Source organism: Lipotes vexillifer, unplaced genomic scaffold (assembly GCF_000442215.2).
Source record: "Lipotes vexillifer unplaced genomic scaffold, Lipotes_vexillifer_v1.1 scaffold666, whole genome shotgun sequence".
Classification (NCBI taxonomy): Eukaryota; Metazoa; Chordata; class Mammalia; order Artiodactyla; family Lipotidae; genus Lipotes; species Lipotes vexillifer.
The window spans coordinates 1,971,315-1,989,345 of record NW_006787408.1 but is presented as its reverse complement, the minus strand read 5'-3'; the positions used below and the strand labels follow the sequence as shown (position 1 = coordinate 1,989,345).

The following is an 18,031-nucleotide window of genomic DNA, read 5'->3' as shown; positions in this document are numbered from 1 at the left end:
CTGGCACATGGTAGATGAGGAATGACTGTAAGTTATTACTATTATTATTACAGTAATACATACCAATGAATAGCATACAAAGAGCTATTTGCTTTGGAGCAATAAAATAAATAACCTCCAAGAAAATCCAAAACATGTTTTCATTACTCCCAAACTCTACTGCATTAGTCTCAGGCTGGTGTTCAGATTATTCCAGGCTGTAAGCCTAAACCCATGAATTTCTTAGAATTCAGCACTTCAGATCCAAAGGTAAACAAGAGACTGGGCAAGGTTCTAGAGAGAAAAGGCAGTTTTTGCCGTGGAGTCTGGTTTATACTTAGTGATTACAAATTTCCCTTGACATATTTTAGTGGGAGTAGCTTTCTTGTAAAGTTCTAAGGGAAATATGTTCTGGACAATCTTACTTGCCTTTGGAGTAGGTCACCACCTACATTAATTTTGGAGGATACTGCCTTAGCTTTTATTTTCCCCAGATGTCTGATGTCTAAAACCTCACCAGGTTATTTACTTTAGCTTACTAATCTTTTTTCTTACCCAGTTGAAAGACAATTCTCCCTGGTAGAGGAGAGGGGAATCAAGGTCCAACACTACGCTGGCCAGGCCCTACTCTTGTTCTCACTGGTAATGTGGCTACTCCCATGTACAACCTAGTCCTTGAACCTAGACTGTCTTGTCTGGGTCTCTGTCTCTTGTGGCTCTATCTAGTCTCCAGTCTTGTTTGAAAATTTCTTCAGGACAGGAATTTTGTCAAAAAATTTTGTAGAATATTGGTTAAACTTTACCTACCTGTACCTTAAACCTATGTAGCACACTTTGACATCAAAAGTAGGTGAATGATAAATTGTAAATTGTTGTTGACTATTGTGACCTGGTTTCACTTCCCCATATCCTGAACTATAATGTGTTCTCTAGAATTCTTTCAGAACTAGAAATTGTGGAGCAGACTGTGATTGCAGCAGAGTTGCAGATCTACTGGAACCATTGCAAAACGCAACATAAGGCTGCAAATTAAGAAAGAAAAAACAAATCCCTAATCAATCTTAGAAATGGATCCTTATCACCAAGGATCTTAGATATAGACGAAGAGACCTTAATAAGGTTAAGGAGTCCTGTTTTCCTCCCCATTGCAAAAATTAGCCAATAAAACTTACGGTCATTGTGGGTGAATCTGTAGCACCCAAAGGGTCATTTCAATAGCTTGCTCAGCTCTTCAGCACTTAAGAGTTCCTGGAAATGATTCAGTAGCATGGAAAGCTGCTCTTTAGAGTCTTCTAAGACGAATCCATGGGGTTTTGATTTGCTAAATTCTAATCTAGACTAACAGCGGCCTTATTTCCCTAATTTTACAATCTAATTTCTTTGGCGCTTAGAGTTTAATGTACTTTGTAAAAAACACACCACCAAAAAACAAGTCATTTTTCATTTCTAATGAGAACTGATTTTGAGAAAATATATTAAAGGGAAAGCGAAAGAAGAATTGTTTGGGAGCCCTTTATAATAGCTTTTAAGTTCCATTAGTGAAAAAAAGTGGGGCTTTGAGTATGGAAGTGGGGTTGAGATACTTGGCCTCATCAAGATAAGTAGGGGCTGTTTTTGTGTTTTCTGGGAAGGGAAATGGAACTGCTGAATATGGAGGATAGCTCCCCTAGGTTACTAGGTTATCAGGACTTAAGACACAGCACTTTTCAAGAATCTAAAAATGAAATGGATTTTTCCATTCTTGCCCCAAAAGGTTAGGTAACTGGGACCTGCATTTGCCTCAAGTAAATTAATCCAGTGAATATTCACCCCTAATATGTGCGGGGTACCTTATCAGGTAAGGAGTGAGATGGAGGGGTAGGCCATGGAAATAAATCCAAAGACATAAAGTATTTGCCCAGAGCACGAGTAAGTTCCTGAGAAAACCGGGTTTCCCAATCAGTGTGATTGGCAGTGTACCAAGCGGCCTGAGATTCCTTTTTTTATTTTCTTTTGTCCTACCAGGAACCTTTCCTCTTTCACTGTTCCCACCCAGGGGCTCAAGTCTTGTCCCGATTCCTTTTTTTTCTTTCATCCTACCCAGTTACATGGAGATCTTTCCTGCAGTTTTGGGTGTCTGAGATCTGCTGGTATTCAGCAGGTATTCTGTGAGAATTGTTTCAGATGCAGATACATTTTTGATGTACCTGTGAGAGGAGGTGATCTCCCCTGTCCTTCTATTCCGACATCTTGATGGGAGCCTCCCCCAAGCTGCCTGAGAGACCAACGTAAGACAGTAATGACTCTAGGGCTAAACTCTCCCATAAACCTCAGGGGCTGCGTGAGTGCTTAACATAAGAGGCAAAACTGGGATAGTTCCATAAGCCTCGAGCAAACCCTTATGTCAGGGTTTAGGAAACACCCTTAGGGAAGTTAATTACTGACATTTAAAATTGACGTTAGAAAGAATAAAGCTTGATTGTTTTTCATTTTTCCACATTTGCAAATTACAAATAATGCAATAAACAGAAACATTCTTGATTAAACTTAAAAGAGAAGAAAATACAAGCAAAGCGGATTAACAGAAGATAAAGAAATAAAAAAACAGGTAAGCCGTCGACCTTTGCCAGAACCTCACGACCCGCTCCGCCGGATGTGGGTAAATGGAGCTCCTCCCCCAGCCGACGAGAGGGTCCCACGGGATCCTCGCTCTAGTTCCGCCTCCGCTTGGCTCGGCTCCACCCCGCTCCGGGAGCTGCGCGACTATGCGGCGAGTCAGGGAAAAGCCAGGCGGGACTTCCGGCGTTTGAAAAACTTCCGGCGGGAACCGGAAGATGTGGTCGCACACACAGAAACCCGGGCCTTGTGACACGCCGGGCGGGAAGGTGAGCTGAGTGTCCGCCTTGGCGGTCTTCCTGCGGGCTGGCGGGAGCCCGGCGGCCGGGCTCCGGTATTTTTGAGGCCATTAAGAAAGTTCTGAGCGCTCATTTGGGAAATAACATCCCTTTTTAAAGTGAGAAGTTTCATTACAGTTTACTGTCTGCAGTCTGTATCTCATACCGTACCCTCGAAAACCCCTCCTACCTGCCGCGTGTCAGCTGGCGCGTCTTCTCAGACAAGCTCTTAGCGCAAAGGGGCAGACGTGGGAAAGCCCGGGCAGACCTAGATTGTTTTCAAACCTCAAACGATCGGAGATGGGGGAGGAAGCGCCCTTTACACTATCAGGTCATGGCCCTGGCAGAATCAGCTGCATCCTCAGTAGTGTGCCTGGCGCGTAGGAGGTACTGAATAACTGTAGAGGAAAGAAGCGAATGGGAACACTCCAGGCACCTCTTCTCGAGCCTCCCATTCGCCAGCATGTCATAAATATAATGTATGTGCAATGGGAAACGAGCCTAGGCTTTGTGTTTGGGGTTCTGGGTTCTGGTCCTTATGCCACATAGATCTTCCCTGTGAGTAAACCGTATCACTTCACTGGATCTCAGGCTTCTTATTCATAAAAGAGAATAGCAGGACTGTCTGATTTCTGAGGCTCTTTACAGCTCTAGTATTTTATTTTTATTACTAAGTTAGGGATCTGTGCTGACATTCCAAGGACTTCTGTTGGTACACAGGGAAACTTCTTTAGGTGCCTCTTAAAAAGTTGTTCCCCCTGTTTTCCTTTAAGTTATCTAATTGTTGTTTTTACAGTTTTAATGTAATATTTGTGTGTGTGCAGGTCTTTCCAGCCCCTCCACTTTTCACTTGCCCTGGCTTGGTTCCTCCTCTCAGTAACATCATAGCAACCTCCAAGTTATTGATTCTGAGTCAGCTTTCATACCCACAGAGATAAGAGAGCTTGGAGGAGTGAAAATCTCAAGCCACTAACAATAGGGATGTTCTCTTGTACCATTACTTTTTCAAGAAAGCAATGAGTGCCATGTGTGATGTTGCCTAATAGTGCTGGGGAAAAAAAATGTATATTCCTGTGTAGAGACTATTCATATATATATATATTCTTATGTTCATTTGAAAATAGTTATAGAGCAGCTATTAAGTGCCAGGCTCCGTGTGATACAGAAGTGAAAAAGACAAATGTGGTTTCTTCAAACTTTATGGTGCTTACCGCCATGAAGTAAACGTGGGGAATGCAGACAATAAACAAGGATAATTATAGATTATGTTACATAGTACTGTATAAAGGAAATAAATAGGGTCCTATAATAATATTTTATCTGAGAAATGCATGTTAGGCCTAAAATATTGAGATCTAAGCGCTGAGAAGGAGCCAGCCTATTGATGAGCAGGGGGAATAGTGCTCCCGGCAGAGGGAACCTGGGGTGGGGAAGGATCACGCTTGTTACACGGACTGAAAGAATGTTGTGACTGGCTGAGGAGCTACAGGGAGTGGTAAATGTGGTTAGAAAGGTAGGCAGTGGCGTTCTAGAAGGCTATGGTAAAAACTATGATTTGACTCTTAAGTGGAGGATGGAATAGGAAGTCATTGAATGGTTTTAAAGCATTTTCTAAATGCTAGATTGAATGGGTTTGTGGAGGATGGGTTTTAGGAGCAGGAGTGGAAGCAGGGAGGCCAGTTAAGAGGCTATTACAGTAGTCCAGGTGAGAAGCGTTTGGGACTGAAGCCTCACTGGAGATCATCAAGATTTAAGATACATTTTGGAGGCAGAACTTATGTGACTTACTTACAGACTGGATGTGGGAGATGAAAGAAATAACAGATTTGCAAGGTTTTGGTTTAGCAAGTGAAATTTTAGAGGATGGTGGTTATGTTCAGTATCTTGATGGTGGAGATAAGTATACATATGTCAAAACTTATCAAATCTGTACACTTTAAACACGAATAATTTATTGTATGTCAGTTATAGCTCAATGAAACTGTTAAAATTTTAACAACGTTCTAACTTAGCAAAGAACCATTCATCTTAGGTGGATGGTGGTGCCATGTACAAAGATGGGAAAGACTGAGATCCGAATGGGTTTTAGGACAAGGAATAGTTTATCAGGAGTTTCATTGTGGATATGTTAAATTTTGGATAACTGTGAAGCATCTAGATAGTTTCATAGGCAGGCAGTTTATTATGTAAATCTGAATCTCAGAGGTAAGATTTGTGATGGAGTTATTAGGTTTGTTAGTAAGTAGGTGATACAAGTATTTAAAACCATGCAAATGGATTAAATTTTGGTTAATCTACAAATCCTATGATAGGAAATAAGAGAACATGGGAGGATTGGAGATGGAAAAACAGTTCCCAGAACATTGGTGGTAAAACTGGAGTAGGGATACCCCTGGGAGTATACATACCCCTGGGAGTATGCCTAGATAGGTACACAGTTTTTAAGAAAGAATTTCTAAGTCCTTACCTTCTGTATATACTCTTTCTAAAACTGATTTGCCTGAAATACGCCTATGTGTTCATGCATATTCTCCTTTCCCACCTCCTTTTTCAAATTCATATATTTTTTTCTACTTGTCAGAAGACAAGTTCACCTCTTTTAATGGCAGCATTGCCTCCAGAGTGCCTGATAAAGGAGCATTTGGAAATATTTGTTTTAGGAAAGTCTTCTCCAGTGGTTAATTAAAATTTTATGAGCTTCCCAAGGATTTGTCTACCCCTATTTATAACACATTTCTGTTAAAGCTGAAGTGTGGAGTTAGAATTGGTGCATGGTTGTCTGTGTGGGAAAGTTCTGAATTCAGGTGTAATGTAGAAGGGGATGATGGGAGTGGATGATCTGGTTGGGCTGTTTGTCGAGCAGCTTAGCACCTTCAGCTTTTTATTCTTGGGCTGGTCAGATTCTCCAAAGAATCTTCCCATGCCCCTCCCTAGAGGGTAGGAGGCTTTTTTAGGAGCATAGTGGGGGAAGGGGGGCGGGAATCTCAGTTTAGTGTTCAGCCTGTATGGTTCCCATGTCCACAACTGTACTTCATGTCCTCTAGTCTAGAGACTTGTTTTACCTTCTCCAGAGAATAAACCTCCAGACTTTTTCCTGGGCCAGTTGTTAATAGCACGAAGTGGAGTAGGGCATCTAGAGATATTCCTTTGCTTCAGACAGCTTACACCCAGCCCTGACTCCCTTTACCCTTAGTTGCAAGGTATCAGGTACCATGTCCTGTGATTTTTTTTTTTTTGAGGATACTGCAGAGTAAATTGGTTTGGTTCTGAAATGCTCCCACTGCTGACTTGGGGTTTTAATTTTTATATAGTAAAATATGCTAATCTTTTTGGCTTTTGGAATTTCGAGTCATGCCTAGGAAAACCTTAATTCTCCCACTTCCACTCAGAATTATCAAAACAGTCTTCTTTGCCTTTTGTAGTACTGTATTTTATTTGGTACATTTAAATCATTAGTCAGTGTGGAATATATTTTAGTTCATGGTGTGGCAGCAAGAATTAAACACTTCTTTTCCTCCAGAGGGATAGCTGATTGTCTTAATACCACTTATTCAGTAATTCATTTCTGGACTTCCCTGGTGGCACAGTGGTTAAGAATCACCTGCCAATACAGGGGACACCGGTTTGATCCCTGGTCCGGGAAGATCCCACATGCCCTGGAGAAACTAAGCCTGTGCACCACAACCACTGAGCCTGCGCTCTAGAGCCTGCAAGCCACAACTACTGAAGCCTGTGCGCCTAGAGCCCGTGCTCTGCAACAAGAGAAACCATCGCGATGAGAAACCTGCGCACCACGACAAGAAGCCCCCGCGCCACAACGAGAAGCCCATGCACCGCAACGAAGAGTAGCCCCCACTCGCCGCAACTAGAGAAAGCCTGCGCGCAGCAACAGAGACCCAACGCAACCAAAAATAAATGAATAAATAAAATTGACTGAAATGCCAGCCCATCATACACTGACTTACTCTTTCTCTTTTTGTTTTATTGTGGTAAAATACGTACAACACAGAAATCACAAATTATCCGTTCCTTTATGATCAGTATCTAGGAGCACTTATTTGAGGAATGATGACCTTGATAAACATAAAATTCAGAAAAGGCAGTGAAGGAAAAGATGGAAGAATATCTGTCTACTTCTTTTGTTGTCCTGATTCCCTCTGGGCACTCTCCTGTCCAGTAGTTCTGCACCCACTGGACTGAGTTGAGCTATAGCTGCCAGGGAGACATGTTCCCTTTTGTGACATCCACTTTGGTATTTCTGTGAGGTGTTTGTTCCTTCTCCAAGTGGAAGTTAGAACGGAGGCATTATAACATATGACTGGTTTAGGAACTTGTTTAAAGGTTTACAAGCATGTCAGAGTCTAATGTAGTTTTTATGGTTTGACATACAGTTTTTAGGTAATAAAATTTATCAGCTAAAGTAAATTTGTTTACTTCCTGTATTGTATGATGTCTCTGGTTATTTGAGTCCTTTTTTTTTTTTTTTTTTTTTTCAGAGCTGGGCCTTTGAATTTGGGAAATGTTTTCTAGTGGCATTTGTGGTTAATTATTTTACTTAAAAATTGTGAGCTTTTATTATAAGGGACTAGATTATCTTGTTTTAGGAATAGCCTGGCTGCTTATTCAGTCAGTCAACATTGCTTATTTGACTGCCAACTTTGTAGATGGGCCTCTACTTATACTGTAAGAAGATAAAGAAGAAGGAAGGTATTTCTTGTCTTTGAGATAGAGTTTAATAAAGGACTTTATAATTTGCTGTCTGATAAATTATCAAATAATACTTGCAGTATACGCAAGCATATAATTCTAAAAAATGAAGAATTCTCACCCTACAGGAACTTATATGTTTCCAGAGATGGCTCATACTCATCAGGCATTTGAAACCAAGGGAAGGCTGTTAGCTGCCCTTATAATTGGCAGCCACATAGGAGGGGAAACAAGTGTTTAGACTTGTGAATGACTGTCATTTTTCCCCCCTACGCCATTTTCTAGCAGCAGAGGTATTGGAGTGTTAGTTTTGAATGACACATCATTTTGTAGAGAAAATAAATGATCAGTGATTTAAATCATACTGATTTCATGTTGTATTTCTTCTTTCAGATGTCATCATTGCCAAGAAGAGCAAAAGTAAAGGTCCAGACTGTGGTATCCAAAGATGAATTCTCTTCCTTCTCTGAGTTGTAAGCATACTGGTTTCATATGGGGTGGGAGAATGATGTGTATTTTAAGGAGATGCATTCTGCCATTTACTAACTTCTGAAGTCATTTGTGTTGAAGAAGGCTGTGTCTTTTTCATTCATTTATGTAACAAATATTTATTGAACTCATGCTGTGTCCCAGGCTGTGTTTAGGTGTTGGTGATAAACTACTGAACAAGGAGAAAGTGACCAACTAAATATAAAATATAATTTATACACTAGAATATAAGGTCCATGAGGGCAATGGCGTTTGTTGTATTCCTTTAGAGCACAGTTTCTCAACTTCAGCACTATTGACCAGATAATTCTTTGGTAGAGGGACTGTTCTTTACATTGTAGGATGTTTAGTAGCATCCCTGGTCTCTACCCATTAGTTGCCAATAGCACCCACTCCCCCACCTCAGTTGGGACAATCAAAAATGTCTTTAGACATTGTTTAAAAGTGGAAAACCTCACTATGACTCTGGTGTGACATGACCCACTTATTACTTAAGGTAATACATGATTTCTTATGTTTTGAGTGTACAGGTGTGTGTATTGGTTAGGTGAGAGGAGAACGGAGGGAGACCTGTGATTTATAATGTTTTGGAGGGTATTTCTGGTCAACTCTCTTGTTTTAGTTCTTAGCAATATCTCTTCATATTCTGTGTTCACATCACTCCATTTTATATTAAACGCCTTCTACCTTATTCTTTTTTCAAAAAGCATATATCTCTTTTTCACCTTTAACATTTGGCTTCATTTTTTCTGGAAATTTTTCTATCGTTTTACTTTTAGATCATCTGCCTCTGAAGATGACAAGGAGGATAGTGCCTGGGAGCCCCAAAAGAAGGTCCCCAGAAGCCGTAAGCTGCCTGTTTCCAAGGAATCCAAACTGAAGAGGGCGCCACGAGTGAAGAAGAACACCCTACAGACCAAAGATGGCTCAGAAGGTGTGGCTGTTAAGGAAGAGCTGGTAGGTGCTTTAGCTGGATAGAGGGAACACTGCCGTGCCTTCCTAATTAGTGATGCTACTTTCTCCTTACATGGACTAGGACAAAGCAGGTAAATGGCAGAAACTGCAGGGCAATGGTGCCTTCTGCCAGGGGCCTTAATAGTATTCACCATCAGATCCACCGTGTTGGAGCAGAAGGAATGTTTATCAACTGGCACATATGTATATCTTGCTGTAAGCAAACACTGGCTGCACCAATCTGGATTAAAAAAACCAACAACAATAAATTATAGGCTCTGTTGCAGTACCAAAAGGATTATGCATTTCCAAAATCATTCACTGTGGTATTCCTTTAAATAACAGCTTCCCTAGTTCATTTAAAAGAATACTCTTTTAATATGCAGTGGATGCGTGACTTCCCAGGAACTCATTTATCCTGTATAGAGGGGACATTACATTGTACCTTGCTGTGCTCTTGGATAAGGCATTTGAATTGATCTTTTCTCCTATCAGCCAGCACCTCTGTTTCTTCATCTTTGCATGCAAGCTTTTCACTGAACACTCTTTTAGTGGGTGGGTGGGTAGGCTTTACCTATAGCTGAGAAAGTATTGACTTGTTGGCAGAATTTGGAGGTTTTTCGTTGAGCATGGGGTAGCTGCACTTAAAAGTAGCTTGACTGCCTAATTAGGAAATATCTCTTAGTTCCGGGGTTCTTTGAATTGGGGTCACAAACCCTTTGAGAATTTGATTATAGTTATGAACCTTCTTCAGTAAAATGTACACATAAGTTTTAAAGTACGGTTCAAGAGCATACAGCTTAAGAACCCTTGTCATGGTGACTTCTTGATCCTTCCCATGCTGCTTGGTATATGTATATTCCTTTTAAAGGGAAAAAGGGAATTCACATGGAAAGTCTCTCACTTAAGAGATATTCCACAAGTTTTCTGGCTCAGTCAAAGCACATGGAGCATGTTAGACTATTTCATTTCATTGGTTTGGCATCTTGTTCTTGTGTAACCACCACCAAACAAAATAATTGAAAACCCTAATTAGGTGGAACTAGAATTGGTTTTGGGTGGAGGTAGAATTGGTAGCCTCTTAATAATTTAAAAATCTATTGTTAGCAAACATTGTAGACAAAATCCATCATTACTCAGTCTCTTCCTCTCCATGTTGCTGTAATTTGCCAGTCCACTGGCCATTCCTCTTCATTCTTTGAAGACTTTAGCTCCTGCTTTGTATCTTCCTCTCTGCATCTTCTTTCACTATTCTCAGTGATACCCTCCTCCACTTGGATGAGCCTTCTAATACCCTGTGTTCCTGGTTCTTTAACCTCCCCACCTCCAGTGCCTTTTTCTTCTTCTCTGCCTTCACCACACCTCTCGTGAGCTCAACCTGAATCTTGTCATGACCAGAAACTGTGCTACCGCTGACATTTCTCTTCCTCCTATCTCACTTTTGTACCATCAGCTCATCATTTCCTGTTTTTCCAGCTTACTTGCTCAGGTGCCCTTACTGCCACAATTTTGCAAATTTGTCACAACTTCTCATCAGTAGTTCTCAGCCTGGGGAACTTGGGAAAAACAAAAAAACAAAAAAACAATGCCCAGGCCCCTTTTCCAAACCAATTAAATCTGGAAAGAATTCTGGAGGTAGGCCTTGGCACCAGTGGTATTATTTTCTTAAAGCTCCTCATGTGATTTTTATGTACAGCCAGAGTTGAGATCCATTACCTAATTCTTTGACTCTAGGGCTCTGTCACTGTCCATCAGCCCTTTTCTTTTCCTACCTAATCTAGCCTAGATTACATAATCACTTTTTATTGAATAGTCTCACCATTTTGCCCTTCTTTTATTCGATCCTACATGGCTGATTAAACCCCAGCACTGGGTGAGCCATAGCCTCTCCTGCCTGCACTGAGCAGCTAACCATTGCGGGAAACAGTCTCACCAGTGGCCTAATTTGTTTTACTTTAGATTCATAATCTCAGACCTCAAAATTGCATCAGAAATACCTGGTAACCTCATTATTTTTCTTCAGCAGGTTTGTTTTTCCACCTTTTTCTCTTTTCTTAAACTTCCTGAATTCCTTTCTCTTTCTCTCACTCAGCTGATGACATTGCCTTTTATTTATTTGAGAATATATGAAGTTTCCAGTTTTCTCACGACCAAGCTATCTATATTTGTGTTCACCTTCTGTCCTATTGCCATGGAGGAAATGTCATTCCTCCTACCGAGGATTGGTTCGCCGCTTGGGCTTAAGATCTCATCCACTCTTGTGCAAGGTCTCTGTTCCCTCTGTCATCTCCTTTCTTTTCTCATGTCAACTTTTCTTCCTCAATTGCTACAGAGTATAAAATGCTGTTTTACATCTAACTTTTAAGAAGCCTTCCCTTGACTCCATATCCCTTTCCAGCTGTCTTTCAAGCTCACACAGTACAACGCAAGGTCAAGGGCAAGGCCTGCTGACTGATCCAACTGGTAAAGATATTTACAGTGAGCCACTTTTTTGATCTAGACAGTTTACGACTTTCAGAGATAGCAAAAAGAAGAGTGGTCAGATTCTTCCTGGAGTTCTGGGTTTAGTTATAGGCTACATAATTACCATCTGAAGTGTTAACAGTGATTAAAAAACCCATGAAGGCAAAAGATAATGAACTGTGATTTTTCAGTGTGTCAAAGATTCAGGTTAAATATAAGGAGGAAAAATATTTTCATGGCTTATTAAACTTGAGTATGTCACTGAGGAAGGCTGTAGAATCTTAGAAGCTTTAAAAATGGAGAGTTATTTCCATCTTTTTGTTTGTTTATTTATTTTATTTTTGGCTGCATTGAGTCTTCGTGGCTGCACACAGGCTTTCTCTAGTTGCAGCGAGTGAGGCTACTCTTTGTTGTGGTGCATGGGCTTCTCATTGCAGTGGCTTCTCTTGCTGCGGAGCATGGGCTCTCGGCGCGTGAGCTCCAGTAGTTTTGGCTCATGGGCTCTAGGGTGCAGGTTCAGTAGTTGTGGCGCACGGGCTTAGCTGCTCTGCGGCATGTGGGCTCTTCCCAGACCAGGGCTCAAACCTGTGTCCCCTGCATTGGCAGGCGGATTCTTAACCACTGCACCACCAGGGAAGCCCTTTCCATACGTTTTTGATCTGTATTTTGATCTAAACATGTTTGGATTCACTTTTCTCAAAATTTTTGGTCTTTGGACTCCTTTACACTTTTAGAACTTACTGAGGACCCCAAGGAACTTTTGCTGAGGTGGGTTATATCTGTAAATATTTACCATATTAGAAATTAAAAATGAGAAAATATTCATCAATTAAAAAAAATAATAATCCTATTACATGTTAATGCGAATAACATGTTTTAATGAAAAATAAGTATATATTTCCCCAAACAACAAAAAAAATAATGATAAGAATGACGTTGTTTTACATTTTTGCAAATGTCTTTAATGTCTGATTTACTAGAAGATATTTGAAATAAAAAAAAAATCCCAGCCTCCACACAGATGTGTATTTGGAAAAGGGAATGGTGTTTTAATAGGCTTTTCAGATCATTGTAGATATTATTTTATACTATACCAAAACTCAGTAAGTGGTAGTTTAAAAGGTTTCATTGTGGAATCTGTAACCATACTATATTCTATTACATTAAAATCCATCGGTCTGTGTTTAAATGGCTCTTTTACCTATGCATGATTTTGTAACATTATATGTTGGTCATTTGGAAAATACTGGTTCACTAATTGATTTACTGTGGGACAACCACTGCACGTCAGTATGCATTGGCCTGCAGCAGAAGTGCTTTATGTGTACATTTGTGCTTTATGTACATTTCAGTACAGACTGAAAAAGATGTGCTTTCAAGGATTGAAATTTTAAAAATTAATAACTTTTACTGCTTCATTCTTAAGTGAAGCTGACCTTGTTTTATTGCAAGTGTATGACAGTGAAGGGAACAGTGATTTCTAGTACAGCTTGGTGCCACTGCCTTGTTTTTTTGCTGCCATTGCTCTTGCACCATCAGTGAAATGTCAAACAGTGCCTTGGCATTATTATGAAAATAGTTGTGACCTTGCAGACCCCCTGAAAGGGTCTCAGGGGTCTATGAACAACACTGAGAAACCCTAGGTAAATTTTGCCTGAAGACTCCAGAGAAGATAACCTTTAAGTGTCTAATTTTTGACTGCTGGCTTTTCTTTTTTTTCCTCTTACTTTAAGCACCCCCCACCTTTAGTCATTTTACTTTTTCTTTATTTCTTCATCTACTTCCTTTTCCCTCTCCTGGGAGGTAGTCTGGGTGTGGTAGTCGTGGTAATGATGGTGGTAACAGCAGTTATTTGATTGCTTACCGTTAGCCAGGCGACATGTTCAGCACTGCATTTGCGTGATATTACTTAATCTTTACAACAATCCCTTGAGGCAGGTGCTTTAATTCTCCTGATTTTGTAGACCAGAAAGCCAAGGGGAGAGATGTTAAGTGACTTGCTCATGGATCACAGATAGTAAGTAATGGAACTGGGTTTCTAAGTCAAGAACATGATTTTGTCAGCATTTCAGGAACCAATATATCTCTCGTGGGTGTTTTTTCATCAGCCATGCTCATAAGAGTGGTGTATAAAACCAGAGTGCTAGTTTAATAATTAATAGTTTGATATAACCGTCACAAGGAGTTAAATTCTTATGACTAGCACTGTCTCTCGTTGGAGGCTGAAGTAGGGAATTAAATAATAATCAGAAATTTACTTGCTGAGCATGGGCTCCGAATAGGAGAATTAGATGAATATTCTTTTGGGTTTATTGAATGCCTTCTGTGGTCGAGGTACTGTGCTTGTCACAATGAGAACTGAATGTTTTAACTGCATGAGTCTAAGGTAATCTGATGTATCCATCTCACAGGAGGGCTATCTTAACCATTGGGAGCAAATTACTCAGAATCTGTTTGCTAACCTTTCCTCTTCTTTGTATGTTACTTAGAATGTTGATCGTATTTGCTTTCTACAGTTCTCCTTTTTCTGTTCCTCTAGGGCTGACATCTCTCTGTATGATTGACACATTCTTTAGCTATGTCAATTAATTTGATCAGGTTATTATCAACTCTTATGGACTTGAGGAGGCATTCTATTTTTATACCTCTGTTGTTATCTGTTATGTTCCAATTAAAAATGTAATATTTGGAGGGCTATTTAATGTATTATATATCATTTCCAGGTTAGGTGGTGATGGGTGGGCGTTAGGATGGAGGGGGTGTGCTCTTTATTATAGTTCCCAGTATTTTCAGTAAGTAATTATGGAAAATTATCTGATAGGAGAGAAAATTCCATATTGACTGAAATTTAGTTTGGGAGCTGTTCTTTTGTTTGAGTTTGCCATCTACATCACTTAGGTAACTAAAAACAGGCTAGCTTGTGAAATTGTGAACTCCGTGGGGCAGGGTCTGTATCTTATTTACTACTCTAGTCTCAAAATGAGTGCCAGATGTCATTGCTTCACACCTGAGTTGTCACCCGGGGGGAGGGGTGGGTGGTGCAGAGTAGCCCTTGGACACCTGCATGTACGGCTGTGCAGCCTCTTACTAAGGAAAAATGCCTGGTACTACCCTGCTGTCCTGCCATGTTTTCTGTTCTCTTTCTGCGTAAACTGGTGGCAGGTGTAGCGTGTTGAGTTTTATGAACCTGTGAGTGTTACTCTTCTCCCTCTAAAGTGTTGACTTTTGATTGCAAGTTTTAAATCTTGGTTTTTCTGCCAGGTGTACACCTATTCTCCACTTATTTAAAAAAATTAAACCTTCACCTGCAGTTGTGAAAATAATACAGAGAGATATCATGTACCCTTTATCACATTTCCCCCTATGGTCACATCTTGTAAAACTACAGTTAAATATCACAGCTAGGATATTGACATTGATAAATCCACTGATCTTATTTAGATTTCTCCAGTTTTATTTGTATTCATTTATATGTGTGTATGTATATGTGTATATTTAGTTCTATGCAATTTTACAATATGTGTAGGTCTGTGTGTCCACCACACAGGACAGTCCTATCACAAGGAGCCCTAGTATTGCCCTTTTATTGTCATACCCACCTCCCTCCCAACCTCCACCCCCATCTCTGACCCCCAATAACCACTAATTTTTTCAGGAATATTGTATAAATGCAGTCATATAGTATGTAACTTTTTGAGATTGGCATTTTCCCTCCACTCAACATAATTTCTTTGAGATTCTTCCAAATTATTGTGTTTGTCTACAATTTGTGCCTTTTCATTGCTGAATAATATTCCAGAGCCGTTGGTTTTTATCATCTAATTCTTGTGTGATCTCTTTGTGATTTGATAGAATAGCTCTGTGCCTATTGCTGATGTTGATTTGGAAGACAGAAAAAATAAATTGGAGACTGTGCAAACTCTGAAAACAGCAAAGATGAAACGGAAAAATTCAGCTCAGTCACCTTCAGCTCGGAGGACCAAAAAGCTGAAAGCTGATGAAGAAACCAACAAAGCCCGCAGCTTAGAGAGCGGGAGTAACAGCACGGAGACACCGTCCACAAGCGCCATGTGGGAGGGTGGGTGCAAGGAGGAGGAGAGTGAAGGTGACTTCACATGCAGTCAGTCCCCTTTGAAGAAAGTGAAGACAGAAATGTGTCCTCAGGGGCAGCCTGTCAGGTTTCCAGCAAATGCCAACAGTGTTAAGGAGGAGGTGGAAATGAACTGGGACATCGTACAGGTATGTGCAGCCTCTTTCTGTCACTTCAGTTTGTTTGATTCCTTTCTTTTTGACTGGAATGGGGCTAGGGAAGGGCTGGGGGTTTTCAGTTCTCTTTTCACTTTTGCCAGTGGTCTCTGGAGGCTTTGCCCACTGGTTCCTTTCCTGGGTACGCGGTTTGGTATTATTGCTTATTGTCATCAGTTCTTTAGCTAAAAGCTGTGACCTCAGGCAAGGTAGATCTCCGCCTTGGTGTTCTAGTGAACATGTCCTATACAGACAGATTGCATCAACAGATTGGGCCCTCCTAAGTTCCTTGTTAAGTTTTTGCTTTACACTTGGACTATATTGCCTATAAAAGCAGTGCAAGTTATTGTCATTGACCATTAGTACATCTGTTAACTCTTAGTGTAATGTTGTAATAGATGATGAATAAGGCCTAGTAATTTCTTAAAGGAAAATTTTATCCAAATTCTAACTTGAGCTGCCATAATTATATTTCTTAATACAGGAGAAATTGGATTTCTCCCAGTTTCTTTGGCTGGCTTTGGGGATGGTAGAGAAGACCTGAAGAGTGACTCTTAAACAGTGATTCTCAACCTTTTGTTTGTCCCAACACACTCTGGGAATGGTTCAGACTTAACCATAGCAGTGCCCCTCAGTGTAAATGGGGATAACCTCCCTCCTTATTGTCTGTCCCATGGGGATTTGATGTGTACTCCTTCCTCTGCTGTGAATTACTGCTCTAGAGCTTGGTGCCTCTGCTGGGTAATACTGCTTCTCAGTCTGGGATTGTCTGTGTGTTACCTTTTCTTCAGAGGAACTTCTTTTTATCCATGCTGCCTTTTCTATTACCTATTAGTTGGACATCACCAGTAATTTTTAATTATGATTTTTCTTCTCTCTGACTTATTAAGGAATAGAATGTTGCCTCATAGCTTTCTTCTCCTTCTTGTTCCTGAACAGTTCAGAGTTTCCTGGAGAAACAGTATAATTAGGCTCCTTTCTATGCCTTCTTTTTCTTTTTTCATTTAGGCCTACAAAGAATGGTTTTAAAAGGTTGGTTCATGGCAGCCTGAATCAGATTCACCCTGAAGGCTCTCTTAACAGGCAGACTCCTTGGTTCCAGTCCAGACCTACAGGGGCAGGTGGATGTGTCCCACTTCCCTTCTCTTCTCCTTTACTTTTAAGCTTATCTCTGCTGTTGACATAGATCTACCTTTAGTAGTTGACCCTGAGCAGGAGGGAGGGAGGGAGGGAGGGAGGACGGTTTCAAAGCCCAGGAAATCTCTTGAACTGTGGAAATAAGTTTTACAGAAGGAAGTCAAGGGCTACTTATTTTATGAAACTTTGCTTCACACCCCTATCTCCTAATCTGTGTAACAGAGAAAGAGATGAAAATGACCCTACCTTTGCCAGCTGTCTCTTGGTTACAAGTAATAGAAACCTGCTTCTAATGAGCTTGAGCAGAAAAGAATTTATAACCAAGGACTAGGGTCCTTTCAAAGATGCAAGGGACAAAGTGTGGTCGAGTCTCCTAAAGGCCTTGAACCAAAAATTGGAAAACTGAGGACTCGAGGAAGTCATTTTCTCAGTTTTCTCCCTTTCAGAGGTTTCATGATCACCCAGTTTTGCCCCTTCTCTGTTTGTCTGAGTTGTTATTTCCTCTCAACAGACCAGATTTCCCTGCTTCTTCACTGAAGGTGGAAGATGACAGCTCCACATTTCATTTACCATTAGTTTTAGCTTGTGAGGAGGGAGAATTGTACAGAGAGAACAGGTTCCCAACTGCCAGAGGGTGAGTGGCAGAAGAAGAGCAGCCAGGAGTAAAAGCTTCATTTGTAAATCGGTAGCAGCAGTGTCCATGGTTATGTTGTTTGAATATCAAATGGAAGCAAGTTTTCAGGTCCTAGAACTATTTTTATGGCCTTTGGCCATATTATTTGGGTAATATGGGCGTGCTTGTCTTTCTGTTCAATTCCAAGCATTTTTTCTCCTCCTCCTTACTGAAAGTGATTTTGACAGCTCAAACAAGCCTATACTCAGAATGTGGCACTCCTTGCTTATGAGTTGGGAGAAGCGGTTGCCTCAGCTGCGGCCCTTGCTGAGCACCCTGAGGACAACTAGTACGCTCAGCATTTTCTAGATCGGTTTAGGGAAATTGCCTGGGGAACTTTAGGTGTGATTTACATGTTTGGGCTTTTAAAAAGTTTACCCAGATTCAGTCATCCTTGTCTAACCTTAAGTTACTTTTACAGACAAGTCTTTTAGTGTATGTGGACTTCCTGTCCTATTCTTTTTTATTCTCTATAAGCAGGAGAGAGAATCATTCTATCTTAGCACTGCAT

General features: G+C 40.6%; 1 protein-coding gene across 1 annotated transcript in view; it reads left to right on the top strand.

The window, feature by feature from the left end:
- Positions 1–2,773: 2,773 nt before the first annotated feature.
- The window catches only part of SRBD1 (S1 RNA binding domain 1), a 243,634-nt gene continuing 228,376 nt past the window's right edge, over positions 2,774–18,031 (top strand). The window contains exons 1-4 of the mRNA XM_007459965.1: positions 2,774–2,843; positions 7,953–8,032; positions 8,828–9,005; positions 15,318–15,704. Of these exons, the coding sequence (XP_007460027.1) occupies positions 2,793–2,843; positions 7,953–8,032; positions 8,828–9,005; positions 15,318–15,704 (696 nt within the window). The 5' untranslated portion in view covers positions 2,774–2,792. The remainder of the gene's footprint in view (positions 2,844–7,952; positions 8,033–8,827; positions 9,006–15,317; positions 15,705–18,031) is intronic.